We start from the raw sequence: 17185 nt of genomic DNA on the forward strand, positions 1-17185 counted from the left end.
GTTGCCAGGCTTTCTGGGAAAGAATTGCACAGGGCTCGTTAATTCTCAGAGTTTTCTAGGACGGGAGGACTGTGTCCACATTTTATAGACCCAGAAGTGGGCCAGATCTTAGAGACGGTGGATGCATCCTGGGCAGACTCGGAAACCACCATTCATTCCCCTCCTGGGCTTCCCCCCACCCCGGGATGGGGCAGACGCCCCTCCCGTGTGCTCCACTGACCATTTACCCCAGAGCTGCCCATCTGTGTGCCTGCTGTGAGCCTCCAAGGCAGAGTCTCGTCCCGGTCACTGGTTTATTGCCCGGGATCAGGGTGGTGCGTGGCCTGGAGCGATAGCCTTCTGGGTAGGTGATCACGAATGAGTGAGGGTCCGAGATTGTGGGAATTCACCCGGAATCTCTCTGCCTCCTCTTCCCTCTGACACGGTGGAATCCAGCCCTAATTTATAGGGCTGTTTGTGAGAATAAAGTGAAATAATGTTTGTAAAGCACTTGCCACAGGGCCAGCACATTTGGCTACTATAATCGGAGGGCCTACTGGCTCCCCATTACGCGTCCATTGCTGAAGAGTGGCTGGTGCGTAGTAAAAGCACAAGCAGTGTTTGTTGTAAGATGAAAGAGACTCAGGGAGGGGAAACAGGGACGAAGGGAGGGAGGGAGGGAGGGAGGGAGGAAGGAGGGAGGAAAGGAGAAAGGGAAGGAGAAAGGAGGGAGGGGGGAGGAAGGAGGGAAGGGGAAGGGAGGGAGGAAAGAAGGGAGGTAAGGAGAAAGGGAAGGAGAAAGGAGTAGGGGGGGAAGGAAGGAGGAAGGGAGGGAGGGAGGAAGGAGGGAGGTAAGGAGAAACAGAAGTAGAAAGGAGTGGGGGGGGAGGTAAGGAGGGAGGTAAGGAGAAAGGGAAGTAGAAAAGAGGGGGGAGGTAAGGAGGAAGGGAGGGAGGGGGAAAGAAGGAGGGGGGTAGGAAGGAGGGAAGGAGGAAGAAAGGGAGGGAGGTAAAGAGGAAGGAAGGGAGGAATATTCCTCTAATGGATGAAGGAAAGAGCCATGTCTCTTACAGACATTAATGAATCCAGCCCCTTCGGTCTTTCCAGAATGCGATATAATCCATTTGTGAGGGTTGCCAGATTTAGCAAATAAAAATACAGAATGCCCAGTTAAATTGGAATCTCAGATAAACAATGAGTAATTTTTTTTTGTTTGTTTAGTAAAAATATGGCCCATGCAATACTTGGGACATGCTTATTCTACAAACTTGTCATTTATCTGAAATTCACATGTAACTGGACATCTTGTATTTTATTTGGCAAGTTTACATGCTGTTCACCCTGAAAGTGTGTCTTTCTCAAATCGCCCGCAGCAAAGGTGGCTGCTTCTTGGACTCGAATGCATTCTTGCCCCCCATTTCGGGACGAGGTGTGCGGCTAAACTTGCACGCTGTGTTACACAGAAATGACTGTAATTTCAAGTCTTTAAGCATTTTAGACTCGTTGATTTGCTCTTTGTTTAATTTCTGTTCCTCGAGAGCATGTGGTTTTTAAAGGTATGTACAAATACCGACTGAAATTGTTTTAGAACACTTCTGTCCTAAAACAGGGCTGCACAATGTAATGTTGTCTAATTAATTTTTAACGAAAAGTCGCCTTTCCTATTTGGCCGAACACCGTGCAGGGTTCAAGACCTATCTGAGAAAGGAAAGAAAATTCGGGGCAGAATTTGCATCTTGCGGAGAACACAGACACGGCAAACTCCCAATTCTTCCATAAACTCTTGACCACGCTTTTCTCAAACATCGTGTCATTTGGTACAACTTGTGGTACCACGCACACCAGCTAAAATCAGAGCGCCGGGTAACAGCCATCTCGTTTTGTGATCGTTTAAAAACATCTATGCATAATTCTAAGCATTGGGCAACGTACTGAGTGTTGTTCTAAGAGAGGACATGCCTCCCGAGGTGACTAGAGCATCACAAAGCCATCTCTGCACAAAGTCGGGAGCTACTCTGGCAGATTGTCTTATCTTTAGTATTGACCCAGACACACCACACACGTACATTCCTACTGCTTTGAACGAGTCTTCAATACTCAAGCTTGGTTTTCTGTCATCCTAGCTCGAAAGCACAGCATCACGGTGTTTATATAAGAACGGAGCTTTGGTTTCATATAGTGATTTACTCTGTAATACGGTGCTTCAAAAGTCCAAAGCCTGCGGAGGGATGAGACAAGAGCTATCCTGTCTTTGTATTTACCTTATTTGTTAAGGGCCTTTCGTGTAGGTTTTTCCAAATGATCAGTTTACTTTTGCTTCCTCAGAACAGACATGCACGATTCCGATTTTGACTAAGGCTTTCTTCTTCTCCCATCTCTCTATTTACATACCGCGATGTTTTGGCAACGATATTAATTTTTTTCCCAAAGAATGATTACAAACCTAACAGGTGGAAAATTGGTCTTTATTGTAGCACAAATAAACATTACCTATTGGTCCTCTTGACCATGGTTTGGACCCTGCCACTATGGGATTGGAAACATCTCTCTTCTCTCTGGGTATTCTGTATATATCCACCTTTTTTTTTTTTTCTTTTTCAAGGACCAGAAAAGTATAATAGCAAGTTACATAAGATTTAAAATGTTATATAGCAAATAAATAGAATGTCGCCAAGCCCCGAGCTCACTTAGAGATCCAATAGCTGAATTTTGGCTTTTCTTTCAATAGTGTGAGCTGAACAAGTCATGCTTGGAAAGCAAGACATGAATCTGCTGGTAGCACATTTTAATTATCGTGATAAAAACATGCAAACAAAACAATAGTCTTCATTTGCGCCCACGTAGCCATCGGACCTACAGGACGGGTTCCCCTTTATCAGAAGCTCTTAGATCTTTTCACTGAGGGGACAGGCCCAGATTTCCACCCTTTCTTTCATCCTGACCATCCTCACGCTCGGCAACTCTCCCCACCTGACGTGAGGTGAGCCCAAAGCTGCACCCACATAAATATCCCTCCTTCTGCTTGGGAGGTCTGCCAGGGCTCATACCTTTGTGGCTCGATCTGAAAGTCTCCTATTTAAAAACAAAGGCTCTGACGATGGGAGGGGCGGGTGGCGAGGGCGGATACAGTATTATCGGCTGTTCGTATCTTATTGTGAATGAACTGAAGGAACTAAGCTGTCACCTAGCGTGACATTGACTGGACTGGTAAGTGCTGAGGCTGTAAGTCAGGTCGGGTCCCCGTCTGGGGCGCGGCCCGAGGTGGGGGGGACAACTTGAATATGTGTGGAGGTCCTTAGCATGTGGCGGGGGGGGGGGGGTCATGCTGAAGGGGAGAGAAAAGGAAGTAGACTAAATACAAAAAAGAGAGATGAATGCATTGGGTGAAGACCCAGCCTTGAAAACAGTTGACACGGCCGGTGTGGCAAGACTGCCAAGGCATTTGACCTTGGCCTCTGTCCTCTTTCTTGGAGGTGACATAGACAGTCTGGGCACCAGTGACTATACAAGGCACAGAACTTCTATGATACATGATGCAAATTATCTGGATGCCGCGGGACCCCATGTGCATTGGCAATGGGCGTTCGGAAAGTCCTTTGTTTGTTTAGGTAAAATAAACTCTCGAGGGCATGCAGTGCATCTATCTTTGTTAAGGGTCGACGCTCATATTAGTCTATCCTAAAGAAAACCGAAAGATGAGAGAAGAAAGTAAGCTTCCTCTCTCTTCACCCCAGTGTTCTGCAGTGAATATTTTTCTGCCGTCTGACTACAGGCCAGATGCCCTTTCCTAGCAACCCTAACGGAGGCGATAGACAGAGGGACGGGCGGGGCAGGTATCAGCAGCGATCGCTGAAAGGAAGCTGCCAAAAGCATCGATTGCAAGCAATAATAGCAAAGTCCACGAGCTGAGTAGGAAATCTCTGCACAGCGGCTGCCCCCAGGAACTCTGCAACGCTCATTCGCTTGCTCAGCCTTAACTCACTCCCTACGTCATCAGCATCGCTATGGGAAGGCGAGGGGGTGAGACGGGACCGTGGTGGTGGTGGTGGGGGGGGGGGTCTGTACGTATTAATTAAAGTGAGGTGTAGCCTCGGCTGGAGGGCCTTGGGGTCCCTAAGGGGATCACGCCTCGTGAGGCGGTAAAATCTGCGCGCGCCAACTCTCTGAACTCGTGTCCGTCTGTTCACCAACTCTAATCTGGAGACATTGGGAGAGCGGCTAGGACTTATCGCGTTCTAGTGTCTCATGCAAGTAAGTCCTACTCCAGCAGGCTCCTGTCCTCTTGGTACCGGGAGACGTGAGCTGCCTCTAAGCAGACCCATCTCCCAACAAGAAGCTCCTCACAAGGCTACTGTCCCGTCACCTGGGAGCAAACCCATACCTGAAGAGCTATTCCTCGTCCACGTCTGTGACAAACTGAGAGTGGTGTTCGGGTGACTTGGCGTGCGTTTTGCTCAGGTGGAGTTTTACTGCGTGTTTGCTCGCAAATGTCCGACAGCACAACTTACACTTGAACTTAGAGTCTGTGTCCTCTTCACCAGCTACGGTTTCCGGAGACCTCTGAGCCGACGACACCCGCGAGATCTCTTGCTCCGCCTTGCCTTGCTGTTCTACCGCCATGCGGGTCATGTCCTTCATTTGGAAACCCAGGTGCGACTCCAGGTGGCTGATGTAGGTGGAAGGGGTTCTAAACTGGGAGGCACAGTCACTGCAATAAAAGACGGGGTGTCCTTTGTCCATGTTTTTCAGGAACTTCGTCCCGCCCGTTTTCCGAAGTTGGTACTTGACGTTTGCCAGCCAGTGGCTGATCGTGGTCATCGAGAGCCCCGTGAACTTCGAGATTTGCATTCGCTCTTGAGGGCCCAGGTCGGACAGCAGGTACTTGCCCTCGGACGTCTGGAACAGACTCGAGGCGAACTGCGCTTGTAGGATCAGGAGGTGCTGAGGGTTCCAGTTGGACTGCCGGCCCTTCCTCTTATGCAGGGTCGAGACCTCGCTGGAGACGTCCTCAAAGCGCCTGACATCCATTTCCAGCTTCATGGGGGCGCCCCGCGAGGAAGCGGCGGGCTTTGGGGTGGTGGCCTTGGGGAGGACCTTGACCATGTCGGCGATGTCAGACAGGGCGTGCTTCTGAGGTGGGGACGTACAGGATTGTGCTTGCGAGGACTCGGCTTTCTTGCTCTTGGACTTGGTCAGGTCGATGGGCTGATCGTTGCTCTCGAACAGGTAGCGCCTGGACACGCTGGCCGGCCGCGTGGGGGCAGGACTCAAGCCCGGCTTGTCCATGACGCCGAGACTCGACTTGTGGAACATCGACATTGTGCTTGAGCTTGGGCTGGAGCAGGAAGGGGAGCGCAGGGGTTCCGTGGCCTTGCCCAGGTGATTGTTCAGGACGGACTGCAGGGCGCTGAGTGGGTTGATGCATGGCAGGGCCGGGGCACGCGTGGGCAGGGCGCACCCGTTGCTGAGGGAGTGCGCTGGCTCGAGGGGCGGGCGTTTCTCGGGCTCGCCGCCCTCCTCCACCAGCCTGGCCTCCTCCTTCAGGAGACAAGGCTCAGCCTTCTTGGACTCGGAAGGGGTTTCGCTCTTGGAGAAAGCATCCCCGTCGCAGTGGCTGAAAGGTGAGGCCTCTTCCTGGGGACTTTCTTTCCCACACTCCTTCGCGACCTCGTCTTTGTCGTCCGGCTCCTTCTTCACTTGAGTGTATGGGGCCAGGTTGGTGGGCACAGAGACCAGCGGCATTACTTTCCACTTTGGGGCAATTGGCCTCAGCTTGTTGGTGAGGTTAGGGCGAATCTGCAGGACCTGGGATCCCATGGGCAGGGCAGGCTTGGCGCCCTCCGACAGCTGATAGGCCGCGTGGATGCTGGGGTACGCGCTCCAGCTGGGAGCCCCGTTCTGGGCTTTGTTGATGGCCGTGGTGACGGTGTTTTCCAACGACTTCAAAATGTCCCCTCCGCCCTTGGAGCCGTCTTCCAAATCCTCCTCCCTTAGATACTGGTACTTCATTGTAGGGTCTAACGGCTTCTGGAGAGCGTCTTCGTACTCCTCGCTCTTCAGGACTTTCTCGTCCTTGCCGATCTCCTCCGGTTTTTCCTTTTTGCTCTCTCTCTTCGGCTCGGTTGTAGAGGCCGCACGGTCAGAGGCAGAGTCACCCGACGGCCTGGGAGCCAGCGAATCGCTGTTTGGGGCGTCCGACAAAGCCTGCATTTTCTCCACGGCCAGCGGGTCCAACACCAGCTGCTTCCCTTTCTTGGAGGCAGAGCTGGTGACCTTGAGAAAGTGCCCCGTGACCATCATGTGGGTGGTGAGCTGCTGCAGGGTGTCGTGGGAGCTGCCACACTCCATGCACTTGAGGATCTGGGACTTGCAGGCCTCAAACTGCCAGGTGTAGCTGGCGCCGTTCTGGTAGCCGTAGCGGTTGTTGGACGACAGCTGCAGGCCGGCCGTCTTCTGAGAGGAGAACGACTCCGCAAACGAGCCCGTGGTCGAGTCGGGGGAGCAAGGTCGGTTGACGTCGAAGACGCGCTTCTTGGCCGGGGTGACCGTTTTCGACGAAATGGTGGGCACTGGCTCCTTCAAAGGCACTTTTTGGTAATGTTTTGTTTTTATCATGTGGACGCTCAAATCTTGGAGGGAGTCGAAAGAGTCGCCACAGAACATGCATTTCAGAACCTTCTGAGCATCCTCCTTGTCCATATCCTGGAAAGCCCGTTTCCGGGGCTTGGAGTAGCCCGTGGGTCTCAGCTTGTCCTTTTTGCGGTTGTCGTCTTGGTAGTGGCCCGTCTCATTCATGTGCACGGTCAGCTCCACCAGGGTGTCGTAGGCGGCGCTGCACTGCCGGCACCGGAAGCGGCTGGCCCCGGTGAACGCCGACCCGCACATCTTGCCGCTCTGCCGGTACAGCTGCACCGAGCTGAACAGGCTGGGCTTCCCCACGGATCGGGAAGGCAAGTTCTGCTGCAGGCTTTTGGACAGCGCGTCCTGATGCCAGTCGAAGTCGGTCTTGCTGCTGCCGTTGCGCGGGTCGCAGGGCCGCCTCTCGCCGCCGGACAGCTTGAAGCCGAGGCCGAGGCCCGACCAGTAGGAGTCGGACAGGATGTTGGCGTAGACGGCGGTCATTTTATCCATGCAGTTGTGGCTTTCGTTGGGAGGCTTGGGGTGCGCGCTGGCTTTCTTGTCCGCGGCGTCTCGACCGCAGACGCTCTTGACGTCCGACACCTGATCGCTGGCATCGCTCAGCAGAGACTCGTTCTCCACGTCCTGATTGGACAGGTGGCTTCCCGGAGAGTTCTGGTAGCTGAAGCAGCCTTTCTGCTCGGGGCCCGTTTCTAGCTCCTCGTCTGTCCCCGGGTCATTGCTGCCCTGAAGCGGAGCTACCGAACCACTGTCCTCCTCTTCCTCTTCTTTTATTTCCTCTCCTTCCTTCAGCTGTTCCTCCTGGGCGTAGCCTGCAAGAAAAGTAGAGGAGGATATGAAATAATAGTGGCAGGTCCCGTATTCCATCCCAGTTTCCCCGCTTGGAGCCAGTGCTTCCAATACCGAATCGAAGAGCGAGCGAATCTACGCTTTTAGTAACTGCAAACCACGGACACAGGAGAAAACCAAATGGTGTCCCGTGTGTGCTATCTAAGGCCTTTTTTTAACTGACAGGAGTCACAGATCTTTTTAAATGCCTAGAGTCCCAAGTTAATAACATTCACATTTAAGGAATACCTAGCGCTCTGATAGTCGGACCGTGGCTAAATTCATAGGTATGACTTTCAGGAAGGCTGGGCTGGAATTCAACCCTATAAAAACAGATCTTTACGGAGAAGGACGTTGGCTCACGAGAAAACTAGATTTGACCCTTGGCATCTCCATGGTAAGGTTTACCGAGAGCCTTGGATATGCTGGCATACAATTATCTTAATAAATCCTATTTGAGTGCTTGCACGTAATTGAGATGCACTGCCATTATATTTTTGATAGCCAGTGTCTTTTTGTTATAAGTTTTATTTGTAGAGAGTCACGCGGCAGGAAGAGAGATTACGGAGTATCGAATAAAATCTTCCGTCGATAGCTAAAAAATTATGTAAGCTCGGCAAACATAATGATTTTAAAATAATAGCAAATGGTGTTGGAATGGGAGATTTGGGGGCTATCCTATTATTCGCAAACAGGTTCACGAAGACCTTTTCAGACAAGGCTGAAAATGCCCTCTCGATCTTGTGCCTGTAATTTCAAATGCTTTGTGATTTGTGGGTGTCCGTCATGAGATGCCAATTATACGTTTGATTTGTAGATGCAAAATGCTATTGGGGATGCATGCCTTCCCTTCTCTGAGAGGATTTAGGGCCAGTAATTGCATAGGGAAAATGAAGGCATGAGAGAGCGGCACAAGAGAGCGGGTGCAGAGGGAATTAATGGGCAAATATCCATCAACAGAGATGGGGAAAGTGACTATTTATGCCCATGTGTTCATTTCTTTCACCTGGCCTTTTCAGAGCCTCGTGGATAAAATGCAACTAAAGAGGGACCAAAGCAAGGGAGATTCAGTCTTAGATTTGCAAGGCTTGCGTGATCTCAATGCAGTGTTTTCCTGGTGTGCTCTTCTCTCCCCTCTGAGTGCAGGTGGGTGCCTGGGAGAAACCCTCGGGTGGTGCCATGTTCCCATTCACCAGCGAGCAAGCTGGGAAAAGAGTGATCATGCATGGAGGTCTGTCCCACAGGCAGGCAGAGCGAGTTAGAATAGAAGACAAAGGGGTTTGTTGGGCGTAAGGCAGCTCCAGTCAGAAACTCCAAAGGCTCCTGCTGTGGCTGGTAAAGATGAATGTTTATTGAGCAATTGCTACCTCCTAGGAGCCCTGCTAACCACCGCAAATGCCTTCTTCCATTTTGTCTGATTGCCCACACGATGGAAGAACTATTATTATTTTCACTTCACGGATGGGGAAAACTGAGGCTCTAAGGTTAAGAAATTTGCCCAAGGCCACCCAGTTAGTATGGCGGCGTCACAACATGCCTGTTTGATGAGAGAGTCCGTGGGTCTAACCACTACGCTCCACTCTCTATGACCAACCTAAAGGATAAGAAAACTTCACGGAGACCCAAAGGTTAAAGGTTAAGCAGTGGCATTTTATGGAAATGTCACTAAGTAGGTAATCACTTGGGAGGGGAGAAATGCTGGAGACAAGAACCCACGATTTAAAGGACATGGCACCATAAAACAAGATGCAATGTAAAAACTGGGTTTCGCCATGAGCTTGGCGGTTGTGTTCATTCTAGATTTGACCATTATTGTCACTGTTGTTCTGTTTCTGCTCTCCTAGCAAGCTGACCAGTGGGGTTTTCATTAAACTAGTGTTGCTGGTCTCCGGTTCCATAAATTGGTTTGATGAAAACAGAAGGTACTCAGTCTAGTTGAGCAGCCATTAGTAAGTGGTCATTCCTTGCAAGAAAACCTAGCTTAAAAGAACTGAATGACTAAATTAGACCACCCCCACCCCCATCCCCACTGCATTTTCTTTTTCCTGGACTAATTTGTATGTTTGCAAATCAGTATTTGGTATGTGAGTCATATCATTAAGCTCAAGGAGAAAGCCTGTTATAAAATGAATAAATGAGTTGCTGCAGAGCCAAAATACTCCAAAGCAACAGGCAAATTTTATCAATCAAACAGGGTCACTTTTGAGAATTAAAAGGGCTTTATTGCTCAAAATCTGGGACGACACTCATTAGCCAGAGCTGTTCCAGGCCAACTGAGACATACAGTTACATATCTATGAGCTATACAACCATAGCAACACACATACACACACACACCTACACCCACAGACCAGTGGAAAAAAAATCTAGGAGGAAAAAAGAGGTTTCTGCCACCACAACTGATTAAGAGTGTGGCCAGGCCAGGTTTTACTCGGCTCACCATTTTCGGTGCATAGCACAGGGCCTGGCATTTGGTTGGAAGCAATTCATGTTACTGTGTGTGTGTGTGTGTGTGTGTGTGTTGATGAAATATACAAACGTGTGTGTGCACGCAGGTGTGCACATGCAGGCACCAACCCCCGCCCCATTATCGGCCCGGCCGATATAGTCATTTTCACACAGGAGAAAATAAGTGTTTTTGGCTTTTTTTCCCTGCTGACATCCGGAAGCTGTGCTTTCCGGACCAGCCCAGCTTCACAGTCTACTTTGTCCTTCTAAATGGATTCCCCAGAAGAAATGTCAGAGACAGCAAATGCCTCCCCCACAATACAGATAAAATTTTCTGCTTAATTAGGCATTGACATGTTTACTATAACCTTTACAGAAGAGTAACTCATGCTGAGAGACCCTTTTTGTCTGTTTTCTCCTGCAGGACAGACTAAATCTCACGCACCCGATAAGGTAACACATTGAAAGGCTTCATAAAAAAAAAGGGCCAAAGCGTCCGTCGAAGCGAATGTATTCTAACGACGGATGAGGGTTCCGAGGAGTTTCTAAAAACACGTTTTGATATCACACATTTAAAACCGTTCACTTGACTTAAGTGATTTTGTTTGCCACCGGCGGCTGATGAGAGAGAGGAAAGACAGCCAGAATATGGGTGATCTGGGTGTGTAATGAGTGGCTGTCTCTCTCTCTCTCGATGATTTGTTTAATAAGATCGCACCATGTGTAAATCTTGGTAAAGTGGATGAGTGGCAAGTTGATTCTTAGGAATACTCATTTAACAAAAGAAACTGGATCACCATTATGCCAAGGCACAATAAAAAGAACTGTTCTCTGTGGAACCTTCTTGCCGCTTTCAGGTTGAAGATCAAATTCTGTGGTGGCAAACACCCCCCGTTCCAACCTCAGTTTCTAATCTCATCCCTTGCCAGAGGCATAACAGCCTACTTGTTCCTTCCTGACTTTGCCAATCCTTTCTGTGACTTGGCTCCTTGCAGTTGTAGACCTCTCTGCTCCAGAGAGTTCTTCCTCCAGACCTTCACATGGTGGTCCCTTTTCGTCCTTCAGGTCTCTGTTTCCGGGACTCCTTCTCCAGAAGGCTGTCCCGCCCCGTCTCCCCTTCTCTGTGTAACCCCAGGCCACACCCACCTACTTCTTGAGATCCCTGTAGTACCTACCACACTCTGAGATCATCTTGTTTTCCTACTGGCTGATTGTCCCCTCCGTCTAAATATGAAGATGAAATGCTTGTCCCCATGGAGACCTTGCTTTCCCCAACGCTCAGATTGAAGCCTGGCATGGAACGGTGTCCAAAAATTTATCTGAGCGCACGAATGCGTAGATCATACAACTTAAAGGGATTATTCCGGTTGCAAACTCTGTCTCCACATCTTGACGGTGCAATTGGAAGCTATGATGGGTAAATCATCCCTCCCCTAACCTCCAGTATAGATCAGATGTGAACTATGACCACCCTGACCCGCTCCTCTCAATGGGGTCATCTTTTCAGACCAACACAGCCACCAATGTTCTTGTCGCCAGAAATCCCTGAGCTGTGAATTTAAACTTTTAAGTAGGAAGACTGAAAATAAGCATCAAGACTGCAAAGTGTCAGAAAATTCATCCATAATGTGAGCAGACTTCTATTCAAAAGAGACTCACACATGGGAACCTGGAAAGTACGGACTAATTTTTCCATGAAGATAGTCTATCACCTGTTCCAGGATACAGGTTCCACAAATAGGAGGGTGGTCTTTCCCTGAATTCTTGATTTTACTAAGGAGAAAAGGGAGTGCCTCGGTGGCTCTGTCGGTTAAGCATTCGACTCTTGACTTGAGTTCAGGTAATGATCTCGCAGTTTGTGAGATCAAGCCCTGCATCCGACTCTGCGCTGACAGTGCAGAATCTGCTTGGGACTCTCTCTCTCCCTCTCTCTCTGCCCCTCCTCCTCTCTCTCTCAAAATAAATAAATAAACCTTAAAAAAAAACAAAACAAAGGAGAAATGTCCCTGGAGAAATATATTTTATATGCTACGAACTTTTTACCCTATTATGTATGTCAGTAAAATTCAGAAATAAACTCTTAAATTTTAGAAATTTCCTCTTATAGCAAAGGTTAAAAAACAAAAGAGATATTTTTTTAAATTGCCACCTGAATTGTTTCAAAAATGTCTGTTCAGAATGATTTACATGAAATTGTGCAAAATAATTCATGGGTTGCATGATGTTAGATAGCAAATTTTTTTTTTGCCAGGCAAACATTTTTGTAGTTGCCTTGAAAATCCACAATAGAGTGTTTACTGTAAAAACACTGGCAGTTTTTAAAGTGGCAGTAGAGGTGGGACAGTTATAACCCGAGAAGAATATAAAATTCGAGAAGGCTGATTTTCAAAAACTAAACCAGAATTCAACCAAGACCTCATTTAAAAACATATCCAGTGGTGACAGGATCATTTTCGCCAATCTACCCCACTAAATGACAGTTTAAAATCACACAAAGATTCCACAGTGTGCAGGGCAGACATAAATGAAGGGATCGCAAGAATTGCTCGCCGTGTACCCAGTAGGTACGCTAAATGATGACACAGAGGAAGGTCTCCCTGTCACGAGTCTCTAGTGTTTTGGTGACTGTGGTCTAGAAATCTGTTAATATGTATATTATTATTGGCACTAATTGGCACTCTCGTTGGCAGGCTGAGTAAAGAGATAAGAGGACCTCGTTCAAGGAGACTGCGTGCCTCCCGATGGTGGCCAGGCCCTGAGCGAAGGCCGGTCGGAGGGCTGTGCAGAGGAGATCCGAAGCTTTGTGTTTCAGGATGTTGGGCTGGGGGGCCGTGGGATCCCTGACGCTGTTCCGGAGCACAGACGTCAAACTTTCTGAGAATCTGGGTACCACGAGCCAAGGCTCAGTCTCCCTGCAGCCTGGGCTCATCATCTAAGCGCATGCACCTTTCTAAACAGGAAAGTTGTCAACAGGCAAAGTCAAATTCACGACATACGGATTTTTATCCCCACCACACTACGCATGACTCATTAACATGATTGTAGGCACAGGTCAAGAGAGAAGGGCTCATTCCCTCTGTCTGAATGTCAGAACCAAACAAATAGAAATCCCTGTTTATTTTATTTTTATTAAATTGTTTTTCTTTAATGTTTATTTATTTTTGAGAGACACACAGAGAGAGAGAGACAGAGTCTGAGCAGGAGAGGGGCTGAGAGAGAGGGAGGCACAGAATTCGAAGTAGGTTCCAGCCTTTGAGCTGTCAGCACAGAGCCTGAGGTGGGGCTCGAGCTCACGGACTGTGAGATCGTGACCTGAGCTGAAGTTGGACGCTTAGCTGACGGAGCTACCCAGGCGCCCCAGAGATCCCTGTTTAGAGCTGGGCTGGGGGCAGCGGCAGGGGGACTTCTCCTGAGCCCATAAGTGCTCTCTAGAGATGGACCGAGAGCTTTCGGAAGGTCATCAAGAACAACAGCATCTCTTTTATGAACACCTCCTGCACACCATTCAGTCAATGGGAACATTTTACTTGCGCGATGTGATGCACATCAGGTGTGGTCCGTGTGGAACCAGAAACCGTCCATTTAGTTAACACGCTCTTGTTGTGGGCACTTTCTTGAGTCATCCTCGTAGCACTTTGGACCATGAAGCTGCTTTCTAATCATGCTCTGCGTCTTTCTCCACATCTTCGCCGTCAGCAAAAAAAGGACTGAGCGGATTTGTACCAGTGGAAGGGGATACGCCGTCATCCCTTGGTGGTTCGTCTGTTTATTTGTTTAATCAAGAACTATTTATTCTGCATCTACTGCATGCAAGGTAGCTCAGTCAAACTGCCCTGGAACATCCATCACGGTGGTTCTCCAAAGGCCAAGGAGAGTAGACAGAGGAGTTATGGAGAGAGGTTAGACACCGCGGTTGGGGAGAAAGACGTCACGGGAAGGCCATGCATTACTGGAGGTGGGAAGGTAATTCAAGTGGGCAAAGTAGGCCAGAGGGAAGAAAAACAATCCTCCATTGCAGAGGTAAGTCGTGTGCTCACTCAGTTAGATAGAGAAATCCAGAGGAGCCGTGGGCGGTGGAAAGCTTATCCCACAGTAAAGAATCCAGCAGCTATGAAAGGACTGGCCATGGGGGGGCTTAGGGTTGCCAGGTATTTCGGTTGGCCACACGGGGTAGATGAAACCAAATATGTCTGGGACCCATCCATTTGCAACCTCTGAGTCCAGGAAGCCGGGGGAGGCAAAGAGTTTGAAGATCTGGCATGCTCCGCTGGTGCTTTCACCTACCAGTTCTTTGACCCTGATTCCTTATCGGTGAGTAGGTGTGACAATCCCAAGCCTGCCTACCTCCCTGGGACAGAGAAGGAAATGGAAGAGAAAGTGACTCGTGAACCCTCCCTACTCAAAGATTCGTCTTTGGAGCGGCAGCAACCGCAGCTCGGAATTTGTTAGAAATGCGGACTCTCAACCCCAGCCCAGGCCTAGGGAAGAGGAATCGCTTCCCAAGATTCCCGGGGGATTCCTATGTTCAACGATGGTGGAGAAGTCTTGTGGTGAACTGCAAAACTATTAGCTGGTAGCAAGGTATGTAGCAATCTGCCTCTCTCTGCCTGTGTTCCTCCTGGCGTGTGGGTACAGGCTTTGTGAAAAGAGAATATACGTCTTTGAGAGGCCCAGCCCCTTTCCTCTCCAAGGACCAAAAGATGAAATGCCTGACGCTTAGACCATTGCTCCCAGTTGACACTGGGAAGCACTGAGTGAGAGAAAAATACAAGTCACTGATTGAAGGACTGACCAGTTAAGGAAGAGATAGGATGGTCCACTGGCCGTGAGACCAGGCAGGTCTCAGTTCAAACCTGCCACTTACTCTTAATGTGATCTTGGGAAAGCTGCTGAAATGTTCAGGGGATCAGTGTCCTCATCTACAAATGGGAATCATTACAGCGTCTACTTCATAGGAAAGATAGGAGCGTCAAACATGATAAAGTATGGAAAACACCAAGGCGAGAGGACAACCTCCCAACTTCCTGGGCCTGTTCTAGGCATTTCATAAATACCTCACATCCTGACCTCCCACCTGAACCCACAGACGGCTGACATCAGTTGGTTTTGGCACCTTTTTCTTCCTAGATCCTATTCTGAGCCAACAGCTTTTAGATGATATTTGCATGAGATATGAACCAGCTTTGCATGTGTCATGCATAAGAAAAGAGCTTCCTCCAGCTTGGGGTTTGTTACTTAACATTAAATCATTCCTACAAGGAGCCTGTGGTATGTGTGCTGGGAACTTCCGTAGAAGTGATGTGCAAACATTGAATAGCGAGTTATTAGGTCATTACCCATAATGATCATGTCTGCAGTCCTCAAGAAATAAAGCAACCCACCATCCAAGGGGAAAGGTCTTTGTCGGATGCCTTGGGCTTTGCACTGAAGAGAAATGACTAATGCTCAAAGCAGAAGGTCTAGAAAAATGCTCTGTATTTAGCTACCTAGAATATCAGTTCAGTGTACAGTATTATTGGGAAACATCCTGGTGACAATTTTAAAAAGCAGAAGGAGAAAATATTCATGGAGGAGGGTTAGAAAGGGGGTTAGTTCATCAGCTTTCTGGTAGTAAGTCATTATCCTTATATTAGCTTCACACCAAGAGAGCCATAAATCAGGAGGAGGGGATAAAACAAAGTGAAATGAAACAGGGACAAAGAAACTACACAATAGGACTGAGGCTTTCCTATCAAATTAAGATTTTCAGGCTTTGGCTTTTCAAGTGGTAGCCATCATTTTCGGAAAAATGCGCATCCTGATTTTCTATACATTTTCCTCACACAGGGACATAGAAACACACTCACACATACACAGTTCTTTCCAAGACCGGAAAGTTTGGAGTGCTTTTTTTCTCCCCCCGTCAAGAAAAAGGACAGTGAATCATTGTCTAGAATGACCTTCAGAAAGTATATGAAGCTGAAGCACCATCTGTATTGTTTTAGACATATATTCCCATTTTACTCGAAATAACATCATTAGCACGACCATCCCACGGAGTGAGAAGGTGATCTTGTTCCCTTCTTGCCTGGCCTGAAGTCAAACATCTTTTCTTTTCTTTTTTTTTCTTTCTTTTTTTTTGGCAAATGCTGCTGCTTTCTCTGAAATATTTCATGCAGATAATGGATAATGACCACTTCTCATTGCGTTTTCTCGAAGACGTCTAACTGCATTAGCCAAGAATGGAGAAATTTTAACCTGCTTCTTTTGCTAAGTTCATAGCTGTGACCACTTGCCATTAAGAAAGAGAAAGAAGAAAGAAAGAAAGAAAGAAAGAAAGAAAGAAAGAAAGAAAGAAAGAAAGAAAGAAAGGAAGGAAGAAAGGAGAAAGGGAGGAAGGAGGGACCTCAGAGAATCTAAATTTGTACTCTCAGAAAGCGACCTGGCCTTTGCTTTCCTGGTGAAGAGTCTTTACTTTCTCTAGAATCACAGAAATCTGAGGTGGAAAGACCTCTTGTATCTTATGGCCAATTCAACATTAGCCAGGGAAGGGTTTCCTTGTCCTGGTGTTACTCAGTTCTATGACTAATGGCTCAAACATTGGACCTTCCAACTCTTCATGTTGGATTCCCCACCAACATGATTGTTATGGCCAGTGTGGCTATAAGCACCACTATTCCTTGCCATCTTCCCCCTAGGAGCAGAGCTGGGTTTCTACCATGATACGATTGGATCAAATCTAGGGATTGCAGAAAGCTTTTAGTTCAAGCTTTCATGATACACTTTTGCCACTTTATTAACACTTCAGTCAAGTAACCCCTCAACATATGCTTGAACATCCTCAATAATGGAGAACTCCCAGCTTTGAGGCAGCCTACTCTCTATTAAAAAAAGTACTGATAGGTAACATCTATTGAGAACAAACGTACACAGAAAAGCCAGTGGACTAATTTTTTATATGTGTTACATTATTTGCTCCCCACAATAACACTATTTGTCTTTCAAATTCCATCTTAACAGGTGATGACATTGAGTTGTAGAGAATGTTAATTACATCTCCAGAGTCACAGAGCCGAACTGGGACTTGAATTTGGATCTGTCGAGCTCTACAGTCTTTGCTGGATTCTTCTTTTTCCCTCACTCTCTGTATCTAATTTGTCAGTCAGAGATATTAATTTTATTTCCAGAATAAATCTAAACTCTTCTTGCTGTCATCCCCCGCCAGGCCACTGCCTTGGGCCAGGCTGCCATCATTTCTTCCCTGGTAGATGTGGTGGCCTCTTCAATTGGTGGCCACTCTTGCTCTCCTACA

The 17185-nt window shown here is 48.0% G+C and overlaps 1 protein-coding gene across 3 annotated transcripts in view; it reads right to left on the minus strand.

Moving 5' to 3' along the window:
- TSHZ2 (teashirt zinc finger homeobox 2) overlaps positions 1-17185 on the minus strand; it is a 405034-nt gene that overhangs the window by 129731 nt on the left and 258118 nt on the right. For 2 of the 3 annotated variants that reach the window (XM_042930640.1, XM_042930639.1), the window contains exon 2: positions 4361-7430. In XM_042930640.1, the coding sequence (XP_042786574.1) occupies positions 4369-7430 (3062 nt within the window). In that variant the 3' untranslated portion in view covers positions 4361-4368. Of the gene's footprint in view, positions 1-2426; positions 7431-17185 lie in introns of those variants that run through there. The other variant, XM_042930642.1, reaches the window with a different exon arrangement.

The sequence above is a fragment of the Panthera leo genome, chromosome A3 (assembly GCF_018350215.1).
Source record: "Panthera leo isolate Ple1 chromosome A3, P.leo_Ple1_pat1.1, whole genome shotgun sequence".
In the NCBI taxonomy this organism is placed as follows: domain Eukaryota; kingdom Metazoa; phylum Chordata; class Mammalia; order Carnivora; family Felidae; genus Panthera; species Panthera leo.